General features: G+C 48.4%; 1 protein-coding gene across 1 annotated transcript in view; it reads left to right on the top strand.

The window, feature by feature from the left end:
* The first annotated feature begins 3803 nt into the window (after positions 1–3803).
* The window catches only part of LOC149435770 (urotensin-2 receptor-like), a 48381-nt gene continuing 30599 nt past the window's right edge, over positions 3804–21585 (top strand). Inside the window, exon 1 of the mRNA XM_089662446.1 lies at positions 3804–5027. Coding sequence (XP_089518572.1) covers positions 3865–4959 — 1095 coding nt within the window. The 5' untranslated portion in view covers positions 3804–3864 and the 3' untranslated portion in view covers positions 4960–5027. The remainder of the gene's footprint in view (positions 5028–21585) is intronic.

Below are 21585 nucleotides of genomic sequence, written 5' to 3'. Positions count from 1 at the left end.
CACCAAACTTTACACTTGGCACAATACAGTCAGGCAAGTACCGTTCTCCTGGCAACTGCAAAACCCAGACACATCCATCAGATTTCCAGACAGAAGCATGATTGGTCACTCCAGAGAACGCGTCTCCGCTGCTCTAGAGTCCAGTGGCGGCGTGCTTTACACCACGGCATCTGATGCTTTGCATTGCACTTGGCGATGTAAGGCTTGGATGCAGCTGCTCGGCCATGGAAACCCATTCCATGAAGCTCTCTACGCCCTGTTGTTGGGCTCATCTGAAGGCCACACCAAGTTTGGAGGTCTTTAGCTATTGACTCTGCAGACAGTTGGTGACTTCTGCGCACTGTGCGCTTCAGCATGCGCTGACCCCGCCCTGTCATGTGACGTGGCCTACCATTTGGTGGCTGAGTTGCTGTTGTTCCCAGTTGCTTCCACTTACAGGCGAAACTCAAAAAATTAGAATATCGTGCAAAAGTTCATTTATTTCAGTGCAGCAACTTAGAAGGTGAAACTAATATATGAGATAGACTCATTACATGCAAAGCAAGATAGTTCAAGCCGTGATTTGTCATCATTGTGATGATTATGGCTTACAGCTCATGAAAACCCCAAATCCACAATCTCAGAAAATGAGAATATTGTGAAAAAGTGGAATATTCTCGGCTCAAAGTGTCCCACTCTAATCAGATAATTAAGCCATAACACCTGCAGAGGGTTCCTGAGCCTTTAAATGGTCTCTCCGTCTGGTTCAGTAGGAATCACAATCATGGGAAAGACTGCTGACCTGACACCATCATTGACACCCTCCATAAGGAGGGAAAGCCTCAGAAGGTAATTGCAAAATAAGTTGGATGTTCCCAAAGTGCTGTATCAAAGCATATTAATAGAAAGTTATGTGGAAGGGAAAAGTGTGGAAGGAAAAGGTGCACAAGCAGCAGGGATGACTGCAGCCTGGAGAGGATTGTCAGGAAAAGGCCATTCAGAAGTGTTGGGGACTTTCACAAAGAGTGGACTGAGGCTGGAGTCAGTGCATCAAGAGCCACCACACACAGACGGATCCTGGACATGGGCTTCAAATGTCATATTCCTCTTGTCAAGCCGCTCCTGAACAACAAACAACGTCAGAAGCGTCTTACCTGGGCTAAAGAAAAACAGACCTGGTCTGTTGCTCAGTGGTCCAAAGTCCTCTTTTCTGATGAAAGCAACTTTTGCATCTCATTTGGAAACCAAGGACCCCGAGTATGGAGGAAGAATGGAGAGGCCCAAGGACCCCGAGTATGGAGGAAGAATGGGGAGGCCCAAGGACCCGGAGTATGGAGGAAGAATGGAGAGGCACAAGGACCCCGAGTATGGAGGAAGAATGGAGAGGCACAAGAACCCCGAAGAATGGAGAGGCACACACTGCAAGATGCTTGAAGTCCAGTGTGACGTTTCCACAGTCTGTGTTGATTTGGGGAGCCATGTCATCTGCTGATGTTGGTCCACTGGGCTTCATTAAGTCCAGGGTCAACTCAGCCGTCTACCAGGACATTTTGGAGCACTTCATGCTTCCTTCCGCAGACGAGCTTTATGGGGATGCTGACTTCATTTTCCAGCAGGACTTGGCACCGCCCACACTGCCAAAAGCACCAAAACCTGGTTCAAAGACCTTGGGGTGACTGTGCTTGATTGGCCAGCAAACTCGCCTGACCTGAACCCCATAGAGAATCTATGGGGCATTGCCAAGAGAAAGAAGAGAGACATGAGACCGAACAATGCAGAAGAGCTGAAGGCCGCTATTGAAGCATCCTGGTCTTCCATAACACCTCAGCAGTGCCACAGGCTGATAGCTTCCATGCCACGCCGCATTGAGGCAGTAATTGCTGCAAAAGGGGCCCAAACCAAGTACTGAGTACATATGCAGCTTCTACTGTTCAGAGGTCCGATATTGTTCTATGTACAATCCTTGTTTTATTGATTGCATGGAATATTCTCATTTTCTGAGATTGTGGATTTGGGGTTTTCATGAGCTGTAAGCCATAATCATCACAATGATGACAAATCACGGCTTGAACTATCTTGCTTTGCATGTAATGAGTCTATCTCATAAATTAGTTTCACCTTTCAAGCTGCATTACTGAAATAAATGAACTTTTGCACCACATTCTAATTTTTCGAGTTTCACCTGTAGGTATAATCCCACTAACGGTTGACCGTGGAGTATTTATTAGCAAATGAGGAAGGGGGCCAGACTTGCCCACCGGCCCACTACATTTAGAAAACACCCCTGGGGAAAGTGCTTAGTTCAGGTGTCTGTAGGTTGCTGAAGCTGAAGAAATTTAATGTTGATAGGTGGTTGGCTGTTGCCTGTTTTAACTCTGAAAAGCCCACACCACCGCACCACAACCACAGTTGCATTGCGACCCCAACCACTTGAATGGGGCCAATTTCAGCGGGCAGTACTGTATCATTTTAGATAGCAATTTATATATTTTTATATAATTTTATAAATTCGTAATTCTTGCCATGTGTACAGCCCCGCTGTTGAAGCTCGCAGTGGATTTAAAGGCAGAAATACGGTCCGACACCCATGAGGTTTTTTGCACGCACTGGCATCTTCTCTCCAGCTTCCTCGCGTTGCTGGTTTTCAGCTGTCTTGATTGGTGAGTGCGGGATGACGTTACTCCCATGCATGTGCAGGAGTCATTTATCCCAGCACACTGGCAGTATGCTGGAAATGTAAATGGCGCTGTGCATGCACAGCTCAGTGTACATTCCTCAAAGGATTGCAGACAGGCAGGTAGGTGTATTTTATTGCAGAAGAGACACAGCATATTTCTTCTGCAATAAAAGAGCGTGCCTGCTCGCAGTTTTGCATTTTCTACATCTAGGTCCGCTTTAAGGCGGGGAGGTCAGAGAGGACATAAAACCATGGCTTAGTCATGTATTTTTATTACCCCTTGTCCGCCCATGTAAACGAGCCAAAAAAAAAAAGACTAAAACTGACAAATAAAAGCACAAAAAAGCTTGAAAAAGAAGAAAAAAAAAAGAAAGGAAAAAGAAAAAAAAAAGACCTTGCAAGACCTCCTGCTCTCTAGCTCCCTTGTCTCCTCCTCCCATGCTCATCTCCAGGACTTTTCCAGAGCTTCCCCCATCCTCTGGAACTCTCTACCCCAATTAATCAGACTATCGCCCATTCTGCTCACTTTTAGGCGATCTCTGAAAACCTCTCTCTTCAGGGAAGCCTATCCTGCGCTCAGCTAATAATGGAATCTTCTACTCTTCCAACCAGTCCATCCCCCACAGTTATTACCTTTTGTACCACCTGCCCCTCCCTCCTAGATTGTAAGCTCCCAAGGATCAGGGCCCTCCTTTCCCTCTTGTATTGAACTGTATTGTAGCTGTATTGTCTCCTGTTTTGTATTGTAAAGCGCTGAGCAAACTGTTGGCGCCATATAAATCCTGTATAATAATAATAATAATAATAATAATAATAATAATAATAAAAAGTGGAGAATTAAGAAGGCAACACTTACAGATAAAATAGGTCAAAGTACCAGAAGAGGAAAGGATGGGAGCCGCAGCAGATTTCGACAAGTGTAACGGAAATAAGGAACGCCAAAGCCAACTGAAGGTGGAAATGATGCGAAAAACGGAACAAAGTGGTGAAGAGCCAGACACAAAGAAGGGACAAACAATGGATATATAAAGTAAGAAGACAGAAGGATAGAGAGAGAAGCCAACGTCACAGCCCCCTCTTCCCCTCCTCCCCCCTCTCTCTCTCTCTCTCCCTCTCTCGCTCTCTCCTTAGCTGTTCCTGACTGATGAGAAGCTTCAGTCTTCTCCACAAGACGATCCCTTCCCCGGGCCGGCTGCGCTAACGCTCTCATGGAGCTCAACTCCTCCGGCCCGGGGAACTTGTCCAGCCCGGACCCCAGAGCCCACAGAACAGAGGAGCTGATCATCACGTGCACCTTCGGCACAATTTTGTCTTTGATGTACGTAGCCGGGATGGCAGGCAACGTGTACACCTTGGTGGTGATGTGTCACTCCATGAGGTACGCCGCGTCCATGTACATCTCCATCATCAACCTGGCCTTGGCAGACCTCCTCTACCTGTCCAGCATCCCGTTCATCGTCTGCACCTCCTTCGTGAAGGACTGGTACTTTGGAGACATTGGCTGCAGGATACTGCTGAGCCTGGACCTCTTCACCATGCACGCCAGCATCTTCACCCTCACCGTCATGTGCACGGAGAGGTACATGGCCGTCACCAAGCCTCTGGACACCGTCCGGAGGTCCAAGAGCTACCGCAAGTCCATGGTGGTGGCCGTGTGGCTCTTGTCCCTTCTTCTGACGTTGCCCATGATGATCATGATGACGCTGAGAGAGGGCGAGGGCAAAGGTGTGAAGAGGATGTGCGCTCCCACCTGGAGCGAGGATGCCTACAGGACTTACTTGACGGTACTTTTTAGCACAAGCATCATGGCCCCGGGGCTGGTGATCGGCTACCTCTATACCCGCCTGGCCAGGACCTACCTGGAATCTCAGCGAAACCCCATCAACAAGAAGGAGAGCAAGAGGTCCCCCAAACAGAAGGTGCTAATTATGATCTTCAGCATCGTGCTGGTCTTCTGGGCTTGCTTCCTGCCTTTTTGGATCTGGCAGCTGGTCAGGCTCTACGACATGTCCCCGCCGCTCTCGTCCCAAACCCAAAAGTGCATTAACTACTTGGTCACCTGCCTGACCTACAGCAACAGCTGCATAAACCCTTTCCTGTACACCCTCCTCACCAAGAACTACAGGGAGTACCTGAAGAACCGCCACAAAAAGTTCTACAGGTTCACCTCCGCCTTCCGCAAAAGGGGGTCCAGCCTGCAGTGCTCTTCTTGGGGTCGTTCCATGTCCTCCAGCATTCACAGCAATCACTATGACTTTGTGTCAGAATCTATCGGTATGACTTGCGTCAGGGACATCAAGTGACTGAAAGAGGTCTTAGGTTCGACATTGGCTTCAAACTCATGGCGGGAGGGGGGGAACCACTGACCACGGTAAGTACTACGGAGAATGTAACTCTTTCACTGCTTTCCTGTAAGATTCAGAGACATTCAATTTAACTGACTTTTTTGGTAAAGTCCCAAATGGTTGGAAGTTAATTTAATGCATGTGGTCCACCAATTGTAAGTTACAATTAATGGGCTTCAGAAACTAGCGTTGAACTTCAGATCACTAGCATTGTGTGTAGCCTACACCCATTAAAGAGATCTTTGCAATCAGCTGACTTCTGAAAAGTTTGAATGGCGGGATGAAAAGAAACCTCCTGCCAACTGGAGAGGTTTCCTGCTGCTCCTTCCAGAAAACCCCCTTTAATGAAACAACTCTCTGTAAGCCTGAACCAGGGAATTTTAAGTCCTCGGCTCATAGTTTTCATCCACGCCCCGAAAACGTTCCAGGCCACACCCCTTTTTGATGGAGCCTTTTATACAAGCCACACCCATTTTGCATGCTATATCACCCCAGGCACAGGCAGTTCTGGTTAAACAACGCAGCTTTAACTCACATCAGTAGAATTTGCAGTGTTATAATGTATTTCTGTGGCAACGTGATAGGGTGCCCCTTTTCTTCTCCACTCCCTAGGCTGCTGCCTTTGCTGCCTTACTTTGCTTACAGATTTCCTTTGAAGTGGTCACATTTTTCTCGCTGTCAAGGAGCAGTTTTCTCTGCAGTGTGCAGCAGTGGACACGGACTGAGAAAGCAGCAGAATGTGCAGTATCAGCTATCGTGGCATTGGCACATTGGCCAGGGACATCCCAACTAGGTGACCGCTGGTACACCTGAGAATTGTCATTCAGAGGCTGTCTGTCAATGTAGATGGGTGGCTACCAATATGCAATCATTTTGGATCTTTTGCCAAAATTATTTGATTGCTATGGCTGTATTGGAAAAAATTATTGAATAAAACTGACTCTTGTGTCCTTTGCCATGGTTGGATATGTAACTATGCAGCCATATATGATAACAAGATTGCTCTTTATCAATAGCTGCTCTAAAGTAGATCCCTTAAAGGGGAGACACCATAGATTTATAATAGGGACCTTAGATCAGCAGTCTCCAAACTATGACCCATGGGCCACGTCTAGCCCACTACAAGATTTTATCTGGCCTGCAGCAACTTCTTCTGTATGTTATGGGGACATGAAAGTGAGGCTCTGTTGTTGGGGGTCTGATGTAAGGTGGCTATGATGTGAAAGAGGGACTATGTTGGGTTTGGGGGGGGCTCGGATATGCAAGGGGTATCCTGATGTGAAGGAAGGGGGGCTCTGATGTGACAGGAGGGGCAATGTGCAAGAGGCACTCTGAAATAAAAGGGGAACTCTGCTGTGAACAGGAAGTTGTAAAGTGAAAGAGGAGGCTCTGAAATGAAATGAGGGACTCTGATGTGAAGGGGGAGGGGGGCTCTTAAGTGAAGGGGGGGTCCTGATGGAAAGAAGGTACTCTGATCTGAAAAGGGGACTACTACTTTTTTTTTACATACTGTCACCAGTCAGCATCCCTGATCACCGCCACACTGGTCATATGATGACGCTGCATTGCACTGGTGCCGGTATTTGCAAAAAAAATTGTGAAAAATTAAAACAAATTTTATTTAATTCCTTCATTTTCCAAAAAATTGTGACAAAATATTACAACCTCAAAAAAATGCACCTCCCTCTTACTAAATACCTTGGACTGTCTACTTTTCAAAAAGGGGTCATTTGGGGGGTATTTGTACTGTCCTGGCATTTTAGGGCCTCAAGAAATTAGAGTGGCTGTCAGTACATCAGGACTGACCAATTTTCATATATATATATATATACACTATATTGCCAAAAGTATTGTCCCACCCTCCAAATCATGTGATTCAGGTGTTCCAATCCCCTCCAAATCATGTGATTCAGGTGTTCCAATCCCCTCCATGGACACAGGTGTATAAAATCAAGCCCCTAGGCATGCAGACTGCTTCTACAAACATTGGTGAAAGAATGGGTCGCTCTCAGGAGCTCAGTGACTCCAAGCGTGGTCCCGTGATAGGTGGTCACCTGGGCAATAAGTCCATCCGTGACATTTCCTGGCTACTAAATATTCCACGCTCAACTGTTAGTGGGATTATAACAAAGTGGAAGCAACTGGGAACAACAGCAACTCAGCCACCAAGTGGTAGGCCACGTCACATGACAGGGCGGGGTCAGCGCATGCTGAAGCGCACAGTGCGCAGAAGTCACCAACTGTCCGCAGAGTCAATAGCTAAAGACCTCCAAACTTGGTGTGGCCTTCAGATGAGCCCAACAACAGCGTGTAGAGAGCTTCATGGAATGGGTTTCCATGGCCGAGCAGCTGCATCCAAGCCTTCCATCACCAAGTGCAATACAAAGCATCGGATGCCGTGGTGTAAAGCACACCGCCACTGGACTCTAGAGCAGTGGAGACGTGTTCTCTGGAGTGACCAATCATGCTTCTCTGTCTGGCAATCCGATGGACGTGTCTGGGTTTGGCGGTGGCCAAGAGAACAGTACTTGCCTGACTGCATTGTGCCAAGTGTAAAGTTTGGTGGAGGGGGATTAAGACGTCAGCATACCAAGACATATTGGACAATTTCATGCTCCCAACTTTGTGGGAAGAGTTTGGGGATGGCCCCTTCCTGTTCCAACATGACTGCACACCAGTGCACAAAGCAAGGTCCATAAAGACATGGAGGAGCCAGTTCGGGGTGGAGGAACTTGACTGGCCTGCACAGAGTCCTGACCTCAACCCCATAGAACACCTTTGGGATGAATTAGAGCGGAGACTGCGAGCCAGGCCTCCTCCCCCGACATCAGTGCCTGACCTGACAAATGTGCTTCTGGAAGAATGGTCCAACCTTCCCATAGACACCCTCCTAAACCTTGTGGACGGCCTTCCCAGAAGAGTTGAAGCTGTTATAGCTGCAAAGGGCGGGGCCAACTCAATATTGAACCCTACGGACTAAGACTGGGGGCCATTAAAGGCCATGTGAGTGGAAAGGTAGGTGGCCCAATACTTTTGCCAATATAGTGTATATATATATCATAGTAGACTAAATAATATACACTGACTTGGGTTATTTTCACCAAAGAAATGTAGCAGAAGACATTTAGACCTAAAGTTATGAAGAAAGATTATTTATTTGCAAACTTTTATAACAAAAATTAAGAAAAACTTCCTATTTTTCAAACTTTTTGGGGTTTTTTGGTTTATATATCTATATAAAACCCAGTGCTGATTAAATAACACCAAAAGAAAGCTCTATCTGTCTTGAAAAATATGTTATAAATTTCATATGGATACAGTGTTGCATGACTGAGTAATTGTCATTCAAAATGTGATAGCGCTGAAAGCTGAAAATTGGCCTGGGCAGGAAGGGGGTGAAGGTGTCCGGTATTGAAGTCGTTAGTGTTAATAAAAATGTTTCCAATCCACTGAGCTGTAATTTTCTGTGTAATTCAATGCAATATGGCAACCTGGAGGCATCCTGTACACTCTTTGTGTACAGAAGTCCTTCAAAAATGTTACTTCCTGCTGGTGTGATTGGCTTACTGATTTTCCCAGAAGTCTTCAGTAAGATACAAGTCAGATTTTAGGCATCCCCTGTAATAGGAAGTTCTATTTTGGTGAGATACTTCCCAAGGGTTAAATACTTCCAAAGGGATGCAGACACGACAACATTTCTCATTAGAACACTGAGAGTGCACCAGGCGATTATAATGAACCAGACCCTCCCATGCAGAGTCGTTCTGCGCAGGACATGGTGATACAAACAGTTATTTCTTCACAGGAATCTGCTACGAAGTTTGTCAATGTGCATAGATCACCCAAAGGGAATTGTTTTTTGTTCTCAAAAAAAGTGGAATTACTCTTTAAGGAATTAAATATTTCACTAAGCCTGACCTGGGTCAAATGGTCTATCTTAAAGTGTTACTAAACCCCTGACCCTGCATTCACTATATCTGGTCCCCCCGGACCCTGCATTCACTTTATCTGGTCTCCCCGGACCTTGCATTCACTATATCCGCTCTCCCCGGACCCTGCATTCACTATATCCGCTCTCCCCAGACCCTGCATTCACTATATCTGGTCTCCCCAGACCCTGCAATCACTTTATCTGGTCTCCCCGGACCCTGCATTCACTATATCTGCTCTCCCCGGACCCTGCATTCACTTTATCTGGTCTCCCCGGACCCTGCATTCACTTTATCTGGTCTCCCCGGACCCTGTATTCACTATATCCTTTCCCCCCGGACCCTGCATTCACTATATCTGGTCTCCCCGGACCCTGCATTCACTTTATCTGCTCTCCCTGGACCCTACATTCACTTTATCTGGTCTCCCCGGACCCTGTATTCACTATATCCACTCTCCCCGCACCCTGCATTCACTTTATCTGGTCTCCCCGGACCCTGCATTCACTTTATCTGGTCTTCCTGGACCCTGCATTCACTATATCCTTTCCCCCCGGACCCTGCATTCACTATATCTGGTCTCCCCGGACCCTGCATTCACTTTATCTGCTCTCCCCGGACCCTACATTCACTTTATCTGGTCTCCCCGGACCCTGTATTCACTATATCCACTCTCCCCGCACCCTGCATTCACTTTATCTGGTCTCCCCGGACCCTGCATTCACTTTATCTGGTCTTCCCGGACCCTGTATTCACTATATCCTTTCCCCCCGGACCCTGCATTCACTATATCTGGTCTCCCCGGACCCTGCATTCACTTTATCTGCTCTCCCCGGACCCTACATTCACTTTATCTGGTCTCCCCGGACCCTGTATTCACTATATCCACTCTCCCCGCACCCTGCATTCACTTTATCTGGTCTCCCCGGACCCTGCATTCACTTTATCTGGTCTCCCCGGACCCTGCATTCACTTTATCTGGTCTCCCCGGACCCCGCATTCACTTGATCTGGTCTCCCTGGACCCTGCATTCACTATATCCGCTCTCCCCGGACCTTGCATTCACTATATCTGCTCTCCTCGGACCCTGCATTCACTTTATCTTGTCTCCCCGGACCCTGCATTCACTATATCCGCTCTCCCCGGACCCGGCATTCACTTTATCTGGTCTCCCCGGACCCTGCATTCACTTTATCTGGTCTCCCCGGACCCTGCATTCACTTTATCTGGTCTCCCCGGACCCCGCATTCACTTGATCTGGTCTCCCTGGACCCTGCATTCACTATATCCACTCTCCCCGGACCTTGCATTCACTGTATCTGATCTCCCCGGACCCTGTATTCACTATATCCGGTCTCCCCGGACCCGGCATTTACTTTATCTGGTCTCCCTGGACCCTGCATTCACTATATCCGCTCTCCCCGGACCCTGCATGCACTATATCCGCTCTCACAGGACCCTGCATTCACTATATCCGCTCTCCCCGGACCCTGCATTCACTATATCCGCTCTCCCCGGACCCTGCATTCACTATATCCGCTCTCCCTGGACCCTGCATTCACTATATCCACTCTCCCCGGACCCTGGCTTCACTATATTTGGTCTCCCCGGACCCTGCATTCACTATATCCGGTCTCCCCGGACACTGCATTCACTATATCCGCTCTCCCCGGACCCTGCCTTTACTATATTTGGTCTCCCCAGACCCTGCATTCACTTTATCTGCTCTCCCCGGACCCCGCATTCACTATATCCGGTCTCCCTGGACCCTGCATTCACTATATCCGCTCTCCCTGGACCCTGCATTCACTATATCCGCTCTCCCTGGACCCTGCATTCACTATATCCGGTCTCCCCGGACCCTGCATTCACTATATCTATACTATAGTAAAGGCAGGGTCCGGGGAGAGCGGATATAGTGAATGCGGGGTCCAGGGAGAGCGGATATAGTGAATGCGGGGTCCGGAGAGAGCGGATATAGTGAATGCGGGGTCCGGGGAGACCAGATAAAGTGAATGCAGGGTCTGGGGAGACCGAATATAGTGAAGGCAGGGTCCAGGGAGACCAGATATAGTGAATGCAGGGTCCGGGGAGACCAGATAAAGTGAATGCAGGGTCCAGGGAGAGCGGATATAGTGAATACAGGGTACTGACTAATGCAACTCCATGCCCCAAAAATGAGCCCCAAGTCAGATCAACTCATATTACAACACACGATCAGGAAGATTCCTCCTGCAGGAATGACGCCAGTCCCTTTTTCTTGATTGGGAAGGTCTCAAGGAGTACAAAGTCAGTGTCAGCACAACCCCTCTAACCTTTAGGCAGCATTCACAGTATAGCCTTCTCGTGCGCAAGAAAAGTGTGGTGCGTTTGCGCTGACATTGTTTGTTAATGGCACCCATGTGCAGCAAACAGGCGCATGCTTTTTTTTAAAAAGCTCAAAAAGGTTCATCAAACACTTTGAAATAAATAGTCCGGCCCATGCATGTAGAGCGAATACACACCACAAATGAGCGTATGTGCGACGCCTGCTTTGATTATTGTTACACCATGATTTAAGTCCCTGGGCACAGACGGGTTGGTATATGGGCGCTGTTCTCCCTGGGGTTCCTTGGCTCTGCCTCACCCTGATTGGAGAAGATGAGATGCAGACACTTTAATTCATGCTGGATTTTATGAATGAGCTCCGACACCTCCCGTGGCTGTGTTAACACTACGCACTTTCTTCCTCTCACCTCGCCTGAGCAATCTCTAACACCTCTGAGTCAGACAAATGTTTTTTAAATCTCTGACACCGAGAATGATAAAAGGTCCTCAGGCAGAAAGAAGAACCTCTCTCCTCTCATATATATATATATATATAGACTGTAGGTGCTAGAGGGTTAAAGTGGAACTTTGGCTTAAAGAATGACATACACTATATTGCCAACAGTATTAAAGTATTGTCCCAGCCCTCCAAATCATGTGATTCAGGTGTTCCAATCACCTCCATGGACACAGGTGTATACAATCAGCCCCTAGGCATGCAGACTACTTCTACAAACATTGGTGAAAGAATGGGTCGCTCTCAGGAGCTCAGTGACTCCAAGCGTGGTCCCGTGATAGGTGGCCACCTGTGCAATAAGTCCATCCGTGACATTTCCTGGCTACTAAATATTCCACGCTCAACTGTTAGTGGGATTATAACAAAGTGGAAGCAACTGGGAACAACAGCAACTCAGCCACCAAGTGGTAGGCCATGTCACATGACAGGGCGGGGTCAGCGCATGCTGAAGCGCACAGTGCGCAGAAGTCGCCAACTGTCCGCAGAGTCAATAGCTAAAGACCTCCAAACTTGGTGTGGCCTTCAGATGAGCCCAACAACAGTGCGTAGAGAGCTTCATGGAATGGGTTTCAATGGCTGAGCAGCTGCATCCAAGCCTTACATCACCAAGTGCAATTCAAAGCATAGGATACCGTGGTGTAAAGCACGCCCGCCACTGGACTCTAGAGCAGTGGAGACGTGTTCTCTGCAGTGATCAACCACGCTTCTCTCTCTGGCCATCCGATGGACGTGTCTGGGTTTGGTGGTTACCAGGAGAACGGTACTTGCCTGACTGCATTGTGCCAAGTGTAAAGTTTGGTGGAGCGGGGATTATGGTGTGGGTTGTTTTTCAGGGGTTGAGCTTGGCCCCCCCACTTCCAGTGAAGGGAACACTTAAGGCGTCAGCATACGAAGACTTTTTGGACAATTTCATGCTCCCAACTTCGTGGGAAGAGTTTGAGGATGGCCCCTTCCTGTTCCAACATGACTGCACACCAGTGCACAAAGCAAGGTCCATAAAGACATGGAGGAGCCAGTTTGGAGTGGAGGAACTTGACTGGCCTGCACAGAGTCCTGACCTCAACCCCATAGAACACCTTTGGGATGAATTAGAGCGGAGACTGTGAGCCAGGCCTCCTCCCCCGACATCAGTGCCTGACCTGACAAATGTGCTTCTGGAAGAATGGTCCAACCTTCCCATAGACACCCTCCTAAACCTTGTGGACGGCCTTCCCAGAAGAGTTGAAGCTGTTATAGCTGCAAAGGGCGGGGCCAACTCAATATTGAGCCCTATGGACTAAGACTGGGGGGCCATTAAAGTTCATGTGCGTGGAAAGGCAGGCGGCGAAATACTTTTGGCAATATAGTGTATGTATTCTTAACTCAAAAAAGCCTCTTCTGTTGCTCTAAGTCTCCTCTAAATTTCCAGATTTCATTTTTTGCTTCTGTGATCTGACTTTCTGTTAGAGGGTGGCTACGTTTGTTCTCCATGGTCCCCCTGTATGTAGGAACATTGCCACTCTCTCTTGCTCGCTCCCAAGGTGGACTACAGGCTATGGGCTTTGTAGTGTGCATAGAGCAGTATATAACCCGCTTCATTGTTCCTCTGGAGCAGCGGTTCTCAACCTGGGGGTCGCGACCCCTTTGGGGGTCAAACGACCATTTCCCAGGGGTCGCCTAAGACCATCGGAAAACACATATTTCCGATGGTCTTAGGAACCGAGACACCGCTGCAGTCTCCGGCGATGTGTGGGCGGGATGATACGCTGCTGTCACCTGGCCACACCTCCGGGATCGCTCAGCAGCTCCGCCTCCTCGCCGCTGATTGGCCACCGGAACTGTAGCTCAGGAGAGGCACACAGGCGGCCAATCACCGGCGAGGAGGTGGAGCTTGGAGAGGAGGAGCCGAGCGGCAGCGCGCGTACATCAAAGAAGACCGAGGGAGCTGCCGGAGCGAGTGAAGAGGAGAGCGGCCAGAGAAGGAAGACAGCTGACAGGTAAGTGAGAGAGCGAGCCCAGGCTGGAGCAGGGGTCAGCAAAGTAAGTATCATTGGTGTCAGTGGGAGGAATAGTGCCCCATCATTTGTGTCACTAATACCAACGATGGGGCACTATTCCTCCCCCCACTGACACCAACGATGGGGCACTATTCCTTCCCCCACTGACACCAACGATGGGGCACTATTCCTCCCCCCACTGACACCAACGATGGGGCACTATTCCTCCCCCCACTGACACCAACGATGGGGCACTATTCCTCCCCCCACTGACACCAACGATGTGGCACTATTCCTCCCCCCACTGACACCAACGATGTGGCACTATTCCTCCCCCCACTGACACCAACGATGGGGCACTATTCCTCCCCCCACTGACACCAACGATGGGGCACTATTCCTCCCCCCACTGACACCAACGATGGGGCACTATTCCTCCCCCCACTGACACCAACGATGGGGCACTATTCCTCCCCCCACTGACACCAACGATGGGGCACTATTCCTCCCCCCACTGACACCAACGATGGGGCACTATTTCCCCCCCCCTGACCCCAATGATGGGGCACTATTCTCCCCTCCACCACACTGACATCAATGATGGGGCACTATTCCTCCCACTGACACCAATGATGGGGCACTATTCCTCCCACTGACACCAATGATGTGGCACTATTCCTCCCACTGACACCAGTGATGGGGCACTACTCCCACTGACACCAGTGATGGGGCACTACTCCCCCCACTGACACCAGTGATGGGGCACTATTCCTCCCACTGACACCAACGATGGGGCACTATTCCTCCCCCCACTGACACCAACGATGGGGCACTATTCCTCCCCCCACTGACACCAACGATGGGGCACTATTCCTCCCCCACTGACACCAACGATGGGGCACTATTCCTCCCCCCACTGACACCAACGATGGGGCACTATTTCCCCCCCCCCCTGACCCCAATGATGGGGCACTATTCTCCCCTCCACCACACTGACATCAATGATGGGGCACTATTCCTCCCACTGACACCAATGATGGGGCACTATTCCTCCCCCCACTGACACCAACGATGGGACACTATTTCCCCCCCCCCCTGACCCCAATGATGGGGCACTATTCTCCCCTCCACCACACTGACATCAATGATGGGGCACTATTCCTCCCACTGACACCAATGATGGGGCACTATTCCTCCCACTGACACCAATGATGTGGCACTATTCCTCCCACTGACACCAGTGATGGGGCACTACTCCCACTGACACCAGTGATGGGGCACTACTCCCCCCACTGACACCAGTGATGGGGCACTATTCCTCCCACTGACACCAATGATGGGGCACTACTCCCCCCACTGACACCAATGATGGGGCACTACTCCCCCCACTGACACCAATGATGGGGCACTATTCCTCCCACTGACACCAATGATGTGGCACTATTCCTCACACTGACACCAGTGATGGAGCACTACTCCTCCCACTGACACCAGTGATGGGGCACTACTCCCCCCACTGACACCAGTGATGGAGCACTACTCCCCCCACTGACACCAATGATGGGGCACTACTCCCCCCACTGACACCAATGATGGGGCACTACTCCTCCCACTGACACCAATGATGGGGCACTACTCCTCCCACTGACACCAATGATGGGGCACTACTCCTCCCACTGACACCAATGATGGGGCACTACTCCTCCCACTGACACCAATGATGGGGCACTATTCCTCCCACTGACACCAATGATGTGGCACTACTCCTCCCACTGACACCAGTGATGGAGCACTACTCCTCCCACTGACACCAGTGATGGGGCACTACTCCCCCCACTGACACCAGTGATGGAGCACTACTCCCCCCACTGACACCAATGATGGGGCACTACTCCCCCCACTGACACCAATGATGGGGCACTATTCCTCCCACTGACACCAATGATGGGGCACTATTCCTCCCACTGACTCCAACGATGGGGCACTATTCCTCCCACTGACACCAACGATGGGGCACTATTCCTCCCACTGATACCAACGATGGGGCACTATTCCTCCCACTGATACCAACGATGGGGCACTATTCCTCCCACTGACACCAACGATGGGGCACTATTCCTCCCACTGATACCAACGATGGGGCACTATTCCTCCCACTGACACCAACGATGGGGCACTATTCCTCCCACTGACACCAATGATGGGGCACTACTCCTCCCACTGACACCAATGATGGGGCACTACTCCTCCCACTGACACCAATGATGGGGCACTACTCCTCCCACTGACACCAATGATGGGGCACTACTCCTCCCACTGACACCAATGATGGGGCACTATTCCTCCCACTGACACCAATGATGTGGCACTACTCCTCCCACTGACACCAGTGATGGAGCACTACTCCTCCCACTGACACCAGTGATGGGGCACTACTCCCCCCACTGACACCAGTGATGGAGCACTACTCCCCCCACTGACACCAATGATGGGGCACTACTCCCCCCACTGACACCAATGATGGGGCACTATTCCTCCCACTGACACCAATGATGGGGCACTATTCCTCCCACTGACTCCAACGATGGGGCACTATTCCTCCCACTGACACCAACGATGGGGCACTATTCCTCCCACTGATACCAACGATGGGGCACTATTCCTCCCACTGATACCAACGATGGGGCACTATTCCTCCCACTGACACCAACGATGGGGCACTATTCCTCCCACTGATACCAACGATGGGGCACTATTCCTCCCACTGACACCAACGATGGGGCACTATTCCTCCCACTGACACCAACGATGGGGCACTATTCCTCCCACTGACACCAACGATGGGGCACTATTCCTCCCACTGACACCAACGATGGGGCACTATTCCTCCCACTGACACCAACGATGGGGCACTATTCCTCCCACTGACACCAGTGATGGGGCACTATTCCTCCCACTGACATTAGTGATGGGGCACTATTCCTCCCACTGATACCAACGATGGGGCACTATTCCTCCCACTGACACCAGTGATGGGGCACTATTCATCCCACTGACATCAGTGATGGGGCACTATTCCTCCCACTGATACCAACGATGGGGCACTATTCCTCCCACTGATACCAACAATGGGGCACTATTCATCCCACTGACATCAGTGATGGGGCACTACTCCTTCCACTGACACCAATGACATGGCACTACTCCTCCCACTGCAAAATTACAGTTATGAAGTAGCAATGAAAATAATTTTATGGTTGGGGGTCACCACAACATGAGGAACTGTATTAAGGGGTCGCGGCATTAGAAAGGTTGAGAACCACTGCTCTGGAGAATGCTCATGTGGTGGTTCAGTGTTAGAACCCTAGCCAAAAGCCAACCGAAAGCAACCAGACTGTCATATCTCCCGGTAGCTATGCTCTTAACCTCCCTGGCGGTATTCCCGAGTGTAGCTCGGGGTAACATTTCAGTACCAAAAGCGGTAACCCCGAGCTACACTCAGGAATACCATGCGGCGCTGCTCCGGCATGTGTTCTTCACTTACCTTACCCTGCGCTCCCACGATGTGTCCCCTGCAGTGTCCCCGGCCATCTCCTCCGGCCGATGCCGGCATCCGGCTTCTGTCTCCTGCCCCTGTGACGTCATTTTACACAGTAAAACATTGCTGTTTCAACCTATTTCACATACATATTGTCCCTAGTGCTTTGTCCTGCGCCCTGCCTGCATTTTGTCTGTTCTTTCTGCCTGGAAACTGAGAAATGTCCATGGCGTCCAAAAAGTGTCCCTTTAGGTCAAAAGCGGTTTTAGACCGGCTAGAGAACAGCGATAGTAAATCAGAACCACTTACAGAATTGAGTGATAATGATTCGTGGGGGAAATTCGTCATCAGAAACTGAAAACGATTTTGCGACTGAGCTCAGCAATGTGCGAACTTGGCGCTATATTTCACATTTCAGTGTTTTTGGTTTGATTATATTATTGAATTAAATTTTTTATTATTTTTATATTATTTTTAAGATTATTTATTAAATTATAATTTATGATTTTGTGTTTCAAATTTTATCATACCCGGGATGTTTACTAGACTCTTGTTCGGACAGATTTCAGTGAGTTTTTCCTAAAAATTACAGCCTACAATAAAAAAAATACATATTTCCATGCAAAAAAATGGTACCGCTTTCAGCACCAAAAATCTGAAATAATCATACCGCCAGGGAGGTTAAGTCAAACAATTCTCCTTCCTTTTGTCAGATAAATACTAAATGAAGTTTTTATCATGGTATAATACTTAGGCAACCTATTTCTATTGTCTCACTTAGTTTATTCTTGCTGATCAAGTCAACAAGAGTTTGAGGCCACAAAAGCCACCACCGGAAGCCATCAACGTCCTCAATCTCTTGGGGGTTCTGGAAAGTTCGTATGTGTGCTCTCAGCTCCATCTACCTGTCTTAGCCACTATTAGTGGTTCCTAAAGTAGAACTCCATTCAACCTTTTTCTTTAGTTCAAGTAGAAAGGGTCAGCTCCTCGGTTACACTTTTACTGCAGTCTAACCCCTATGTGCGACTTTGGCTAACTTGCATGGGTGGTCAACAATGGGCTATTTAATGGGAAGGAAGAGAAATAGAACTCAGTTTGGGACATTGGTCTGTTTCTATTTATTCTATATAACACTTCCTCCTACCATATTCTAAAAATTCTTTTGACTTTACAGAACTTCATTTCCATCTGCTCCTCCATGCTTCTCCTAAGTGCCTCATGTAACATCTCTTCCAATGGATCTCCATAACTAGTTATTATAACTAGCTTCCGGGAGATCCTTTCCCCCCATACTATGATCTGTTCACCTTGTTTGCTCATCAAACTCATGTGCCTTGCTAGGCTGGGAGAAGGAATAGCAGGCTGTCTCAAGGTAGTGTGCACCCTCAATTACGACCTTGTGTTTCATGGGCCTTCTTAAATTTCAGAGTGTAAGCAGATTCTAGGTTTGTCCCACTGAAAACTGAAAATAGGTTTGTCCCACTGGTCTCTAGTGAATGGATAGGCACAGAGTTGCAGAACAATGAGCAAAACAAAGTACACAGATGGAAGGGAATTGCAAGATACTAAGCAGGTATTCGGGTCAGGCTGCGTTCGGGCAAAGCTATTATGCATACCAAGGGTAGTCATAATGCAGAAGATGGGTCACCAGAAAAACACTGATAGGCTTCGTCTCGGTGATGTCACTGGTCTCTAGTGATGGATAGGCTGTGTTCTCATGAATATGAAGGGTCTCGGTGATGTCACTGGTCTCTAGTGATGGATAGGCTGTGTTCTCATGAATATGAAGGGTCTCGGTGATGTCACTGGTCTCTAGTGATGGATAGGCTGTGTTCTCATGAATATGAAGGGTCTCGGTGATGTCACTGGTCTCTAGTGATGGATAGGCTGCGTTCTCATAAATATGAAGAGTCTTGATGATGTCACTGGTCTCTAGTGATGGATAGGCTGCGTTCTCATAAATATGAAGAGTCTTGGTGATGTCATTGATCTCTAGTGATGGATAGGCTGCGTTCTCATAAATATGAAGAGTCTTGGTGATGTCATTAATCTAGTAAATGGATAGGCTGTGTTCTCATGAATATGAAGGGTCTCGGTGATGTCACTGGTCTCTAGTGATGGATAGGCTGTGTTCCCATGAATATGAAGGGTCTCGGTGATGTCACTGCTCTATAGTGAAGGGATAGGCTACGTTCTCATGAATATGAAGGGTCTTGGCCACGTCACTGGTCTCTAGTGAATGGATAGGCTACGTTCTCATGAATATGAAGGGTCTTGGCCATGTCACTGGTCTCTAGTGAATGGATAGGCTGTGTTCTCATGAATATGAAGGGTCTTGGTGATGTCACTGGTCTCTTGTGATTGATAGGTTACTTTCTCATGAATATGAAGGGTCTCGGTGATGTCACTGCTCTATAGTGATGGATAGGCTGTATTCTCATGAATATGAAGGGTCTCAGTGATGTCACTGGTCTATAATGAATGGATAGGCTACTTTCTCATGAATATGAAGGGTCTCGGTCAGGGGCGGACTGACAACTCGTGGGGCCCCCAGGCAATAGGGGATCATGGGGCCCCTGTGTCCTTGCCTAAACTCAAAAAAGCCTTTGAAAAAGGTACCAGTGGCATCTCATGGGGCCCGCTACTGACCCTGGGCCCTCGGGCAATGCCAGAGTTTCCAAATGGTCAGTCCGCCCCTGGTCTCGGTCATGTCACTGCTCTATAGTGAATGGATAGGCTGTTTTCTCATGAATATGAAGGGTCTCAGTCATCTACAATGTACATTTTTATATTCAGTATCAGAAAGAGATTGTATTACCAGGCCGATGTCTCAAAGGCTGTAATTTCTCTACAGGAAGCCTCTAGACCTGCAGCGTGCAATAAAATAATAGATTGCTCGGGGCTTTGTGGTTTCCAGGGAAGTTGCAGACATGTGTTGTGTGCTTTGTAGAAGTGCCTCTTATATTGTTACACATCGTATACGGTTACTGATCCTCACCCCCCTCCACAGGCAGCTCTTTGATTGGTTTACCCTCTCACTGCCAGAGACTGACTTCGGCACAAATTGCCTGATAATGAGAGACATCACCCTATGGAAGGCATGGTATGGATTCGGGGCAGTGCTGGCACACATAGTTTGTGAGCTCTTCGGGTACTAAAGAGTCCATTTTTTTTCATGACTAGTCCCTCCCCTGCCTGCAGGGAAAATATTTAAATGATTTCAAGGAATTGTCACTTTTAAATTAAAACTCCAGTTTTATTTTTTTTTTAAATCACATACTGAGTACTCTCAATTCCATACAAACATGTATCTCCACAATGTAGCCCTTTGAAACTGCATCCCACCTTTCTGAAGAACTTTAGTCATCATCAGTCCCCTCTCCTACTGATCCTGTTGCCCACCTCTCCTGGCTATTGACTTTCTCTGCCATCAACCACTTTGTTCCCAAGCATCACATTAAAGAACACATTTTCAGCACCCCTTTAGACGTGCATGCTCCCTGGGTGATGCAGACTTTAGCTATGCAATCTGCTGATCAGTTGCTTGATTACAAAGCAAGCAGCTGATCAGCAGAAGTCTTCAGGACGCAGTGGATAACATGGAGCAGCATACATATCTAAAGGGACGTCAGGGATGTGTTCTTTCACAGAATGCTTTTGAAATAAGATGTGAAGCAGGGTGCTGTGATGCTTATAAGAGTTGGATAGCCCCTCCCACTAAATTCACCACAAAGACCAGCAGACAGACCCAGGGATGATGTTACTGAGTCTCAAAGGAGTTATTTCTTGAAAACAAAAAAGGAAAAGGAAATATTAGAAGGATGAGAGTGCCATGGATACAATGTCAGTTCAGTAAAACTCTACTGTGTCTAGTGGAAGGTCACAAGAAAAACAACGCATTTCAGGGTCTCATTGGTCCCTTTTATCAGGGTGTATGTTGTGAGCTGAGCTGGAAAAATGTGAAATCTGGGATAGTATATCCGCAGATATACTTTAGGACCATTTCACCAGTGCGCCAAGCAAATCTGCTGATTCTAGATATCACATCATTTTTCCAGCTCATCTTACAAATTAAGCCCCGATGAAGGGGGGTCTGTTGTGTGCAATAAAGTTTTACTGAACTCATTGAATCCTTAGTACTCTCATCCTTCTCACATTCTTCAGACTACTTCGGAGACCTCTGGGGGTACTCTCGTTGACAGAGAGCTTCAAAAGAGGGATTTGTTTCACCAAGTGGATCTACTGATACACTATTCCACATGTCTCTCAATTTTCTTTAGCTCCGCTTACTACACAAGTCCTGATGAAGGGGGGCCA

Source organism: Staurois parvus, unplaced genomic scaffold (assembly GCF_062004578.1).
Source record: "Staurois parvus isolate SC_StPar_1 unplaced genomic scaffold, SC_StPar_1.0 ptg001477l, whole genome shotgun sequence".
Classification (NCBI taxonomy): domain Eukaryota; kingdom Metazoa; phylum Chordata; class Amphibia; order Anura; family Ranidae; genus Staurois; species Staurois parvus.
The sequence above is the reverse complement of the archived record's forward strand: the minus strand, read 5'-3'. Positions and strand labels throughout refer to the sequence as shown.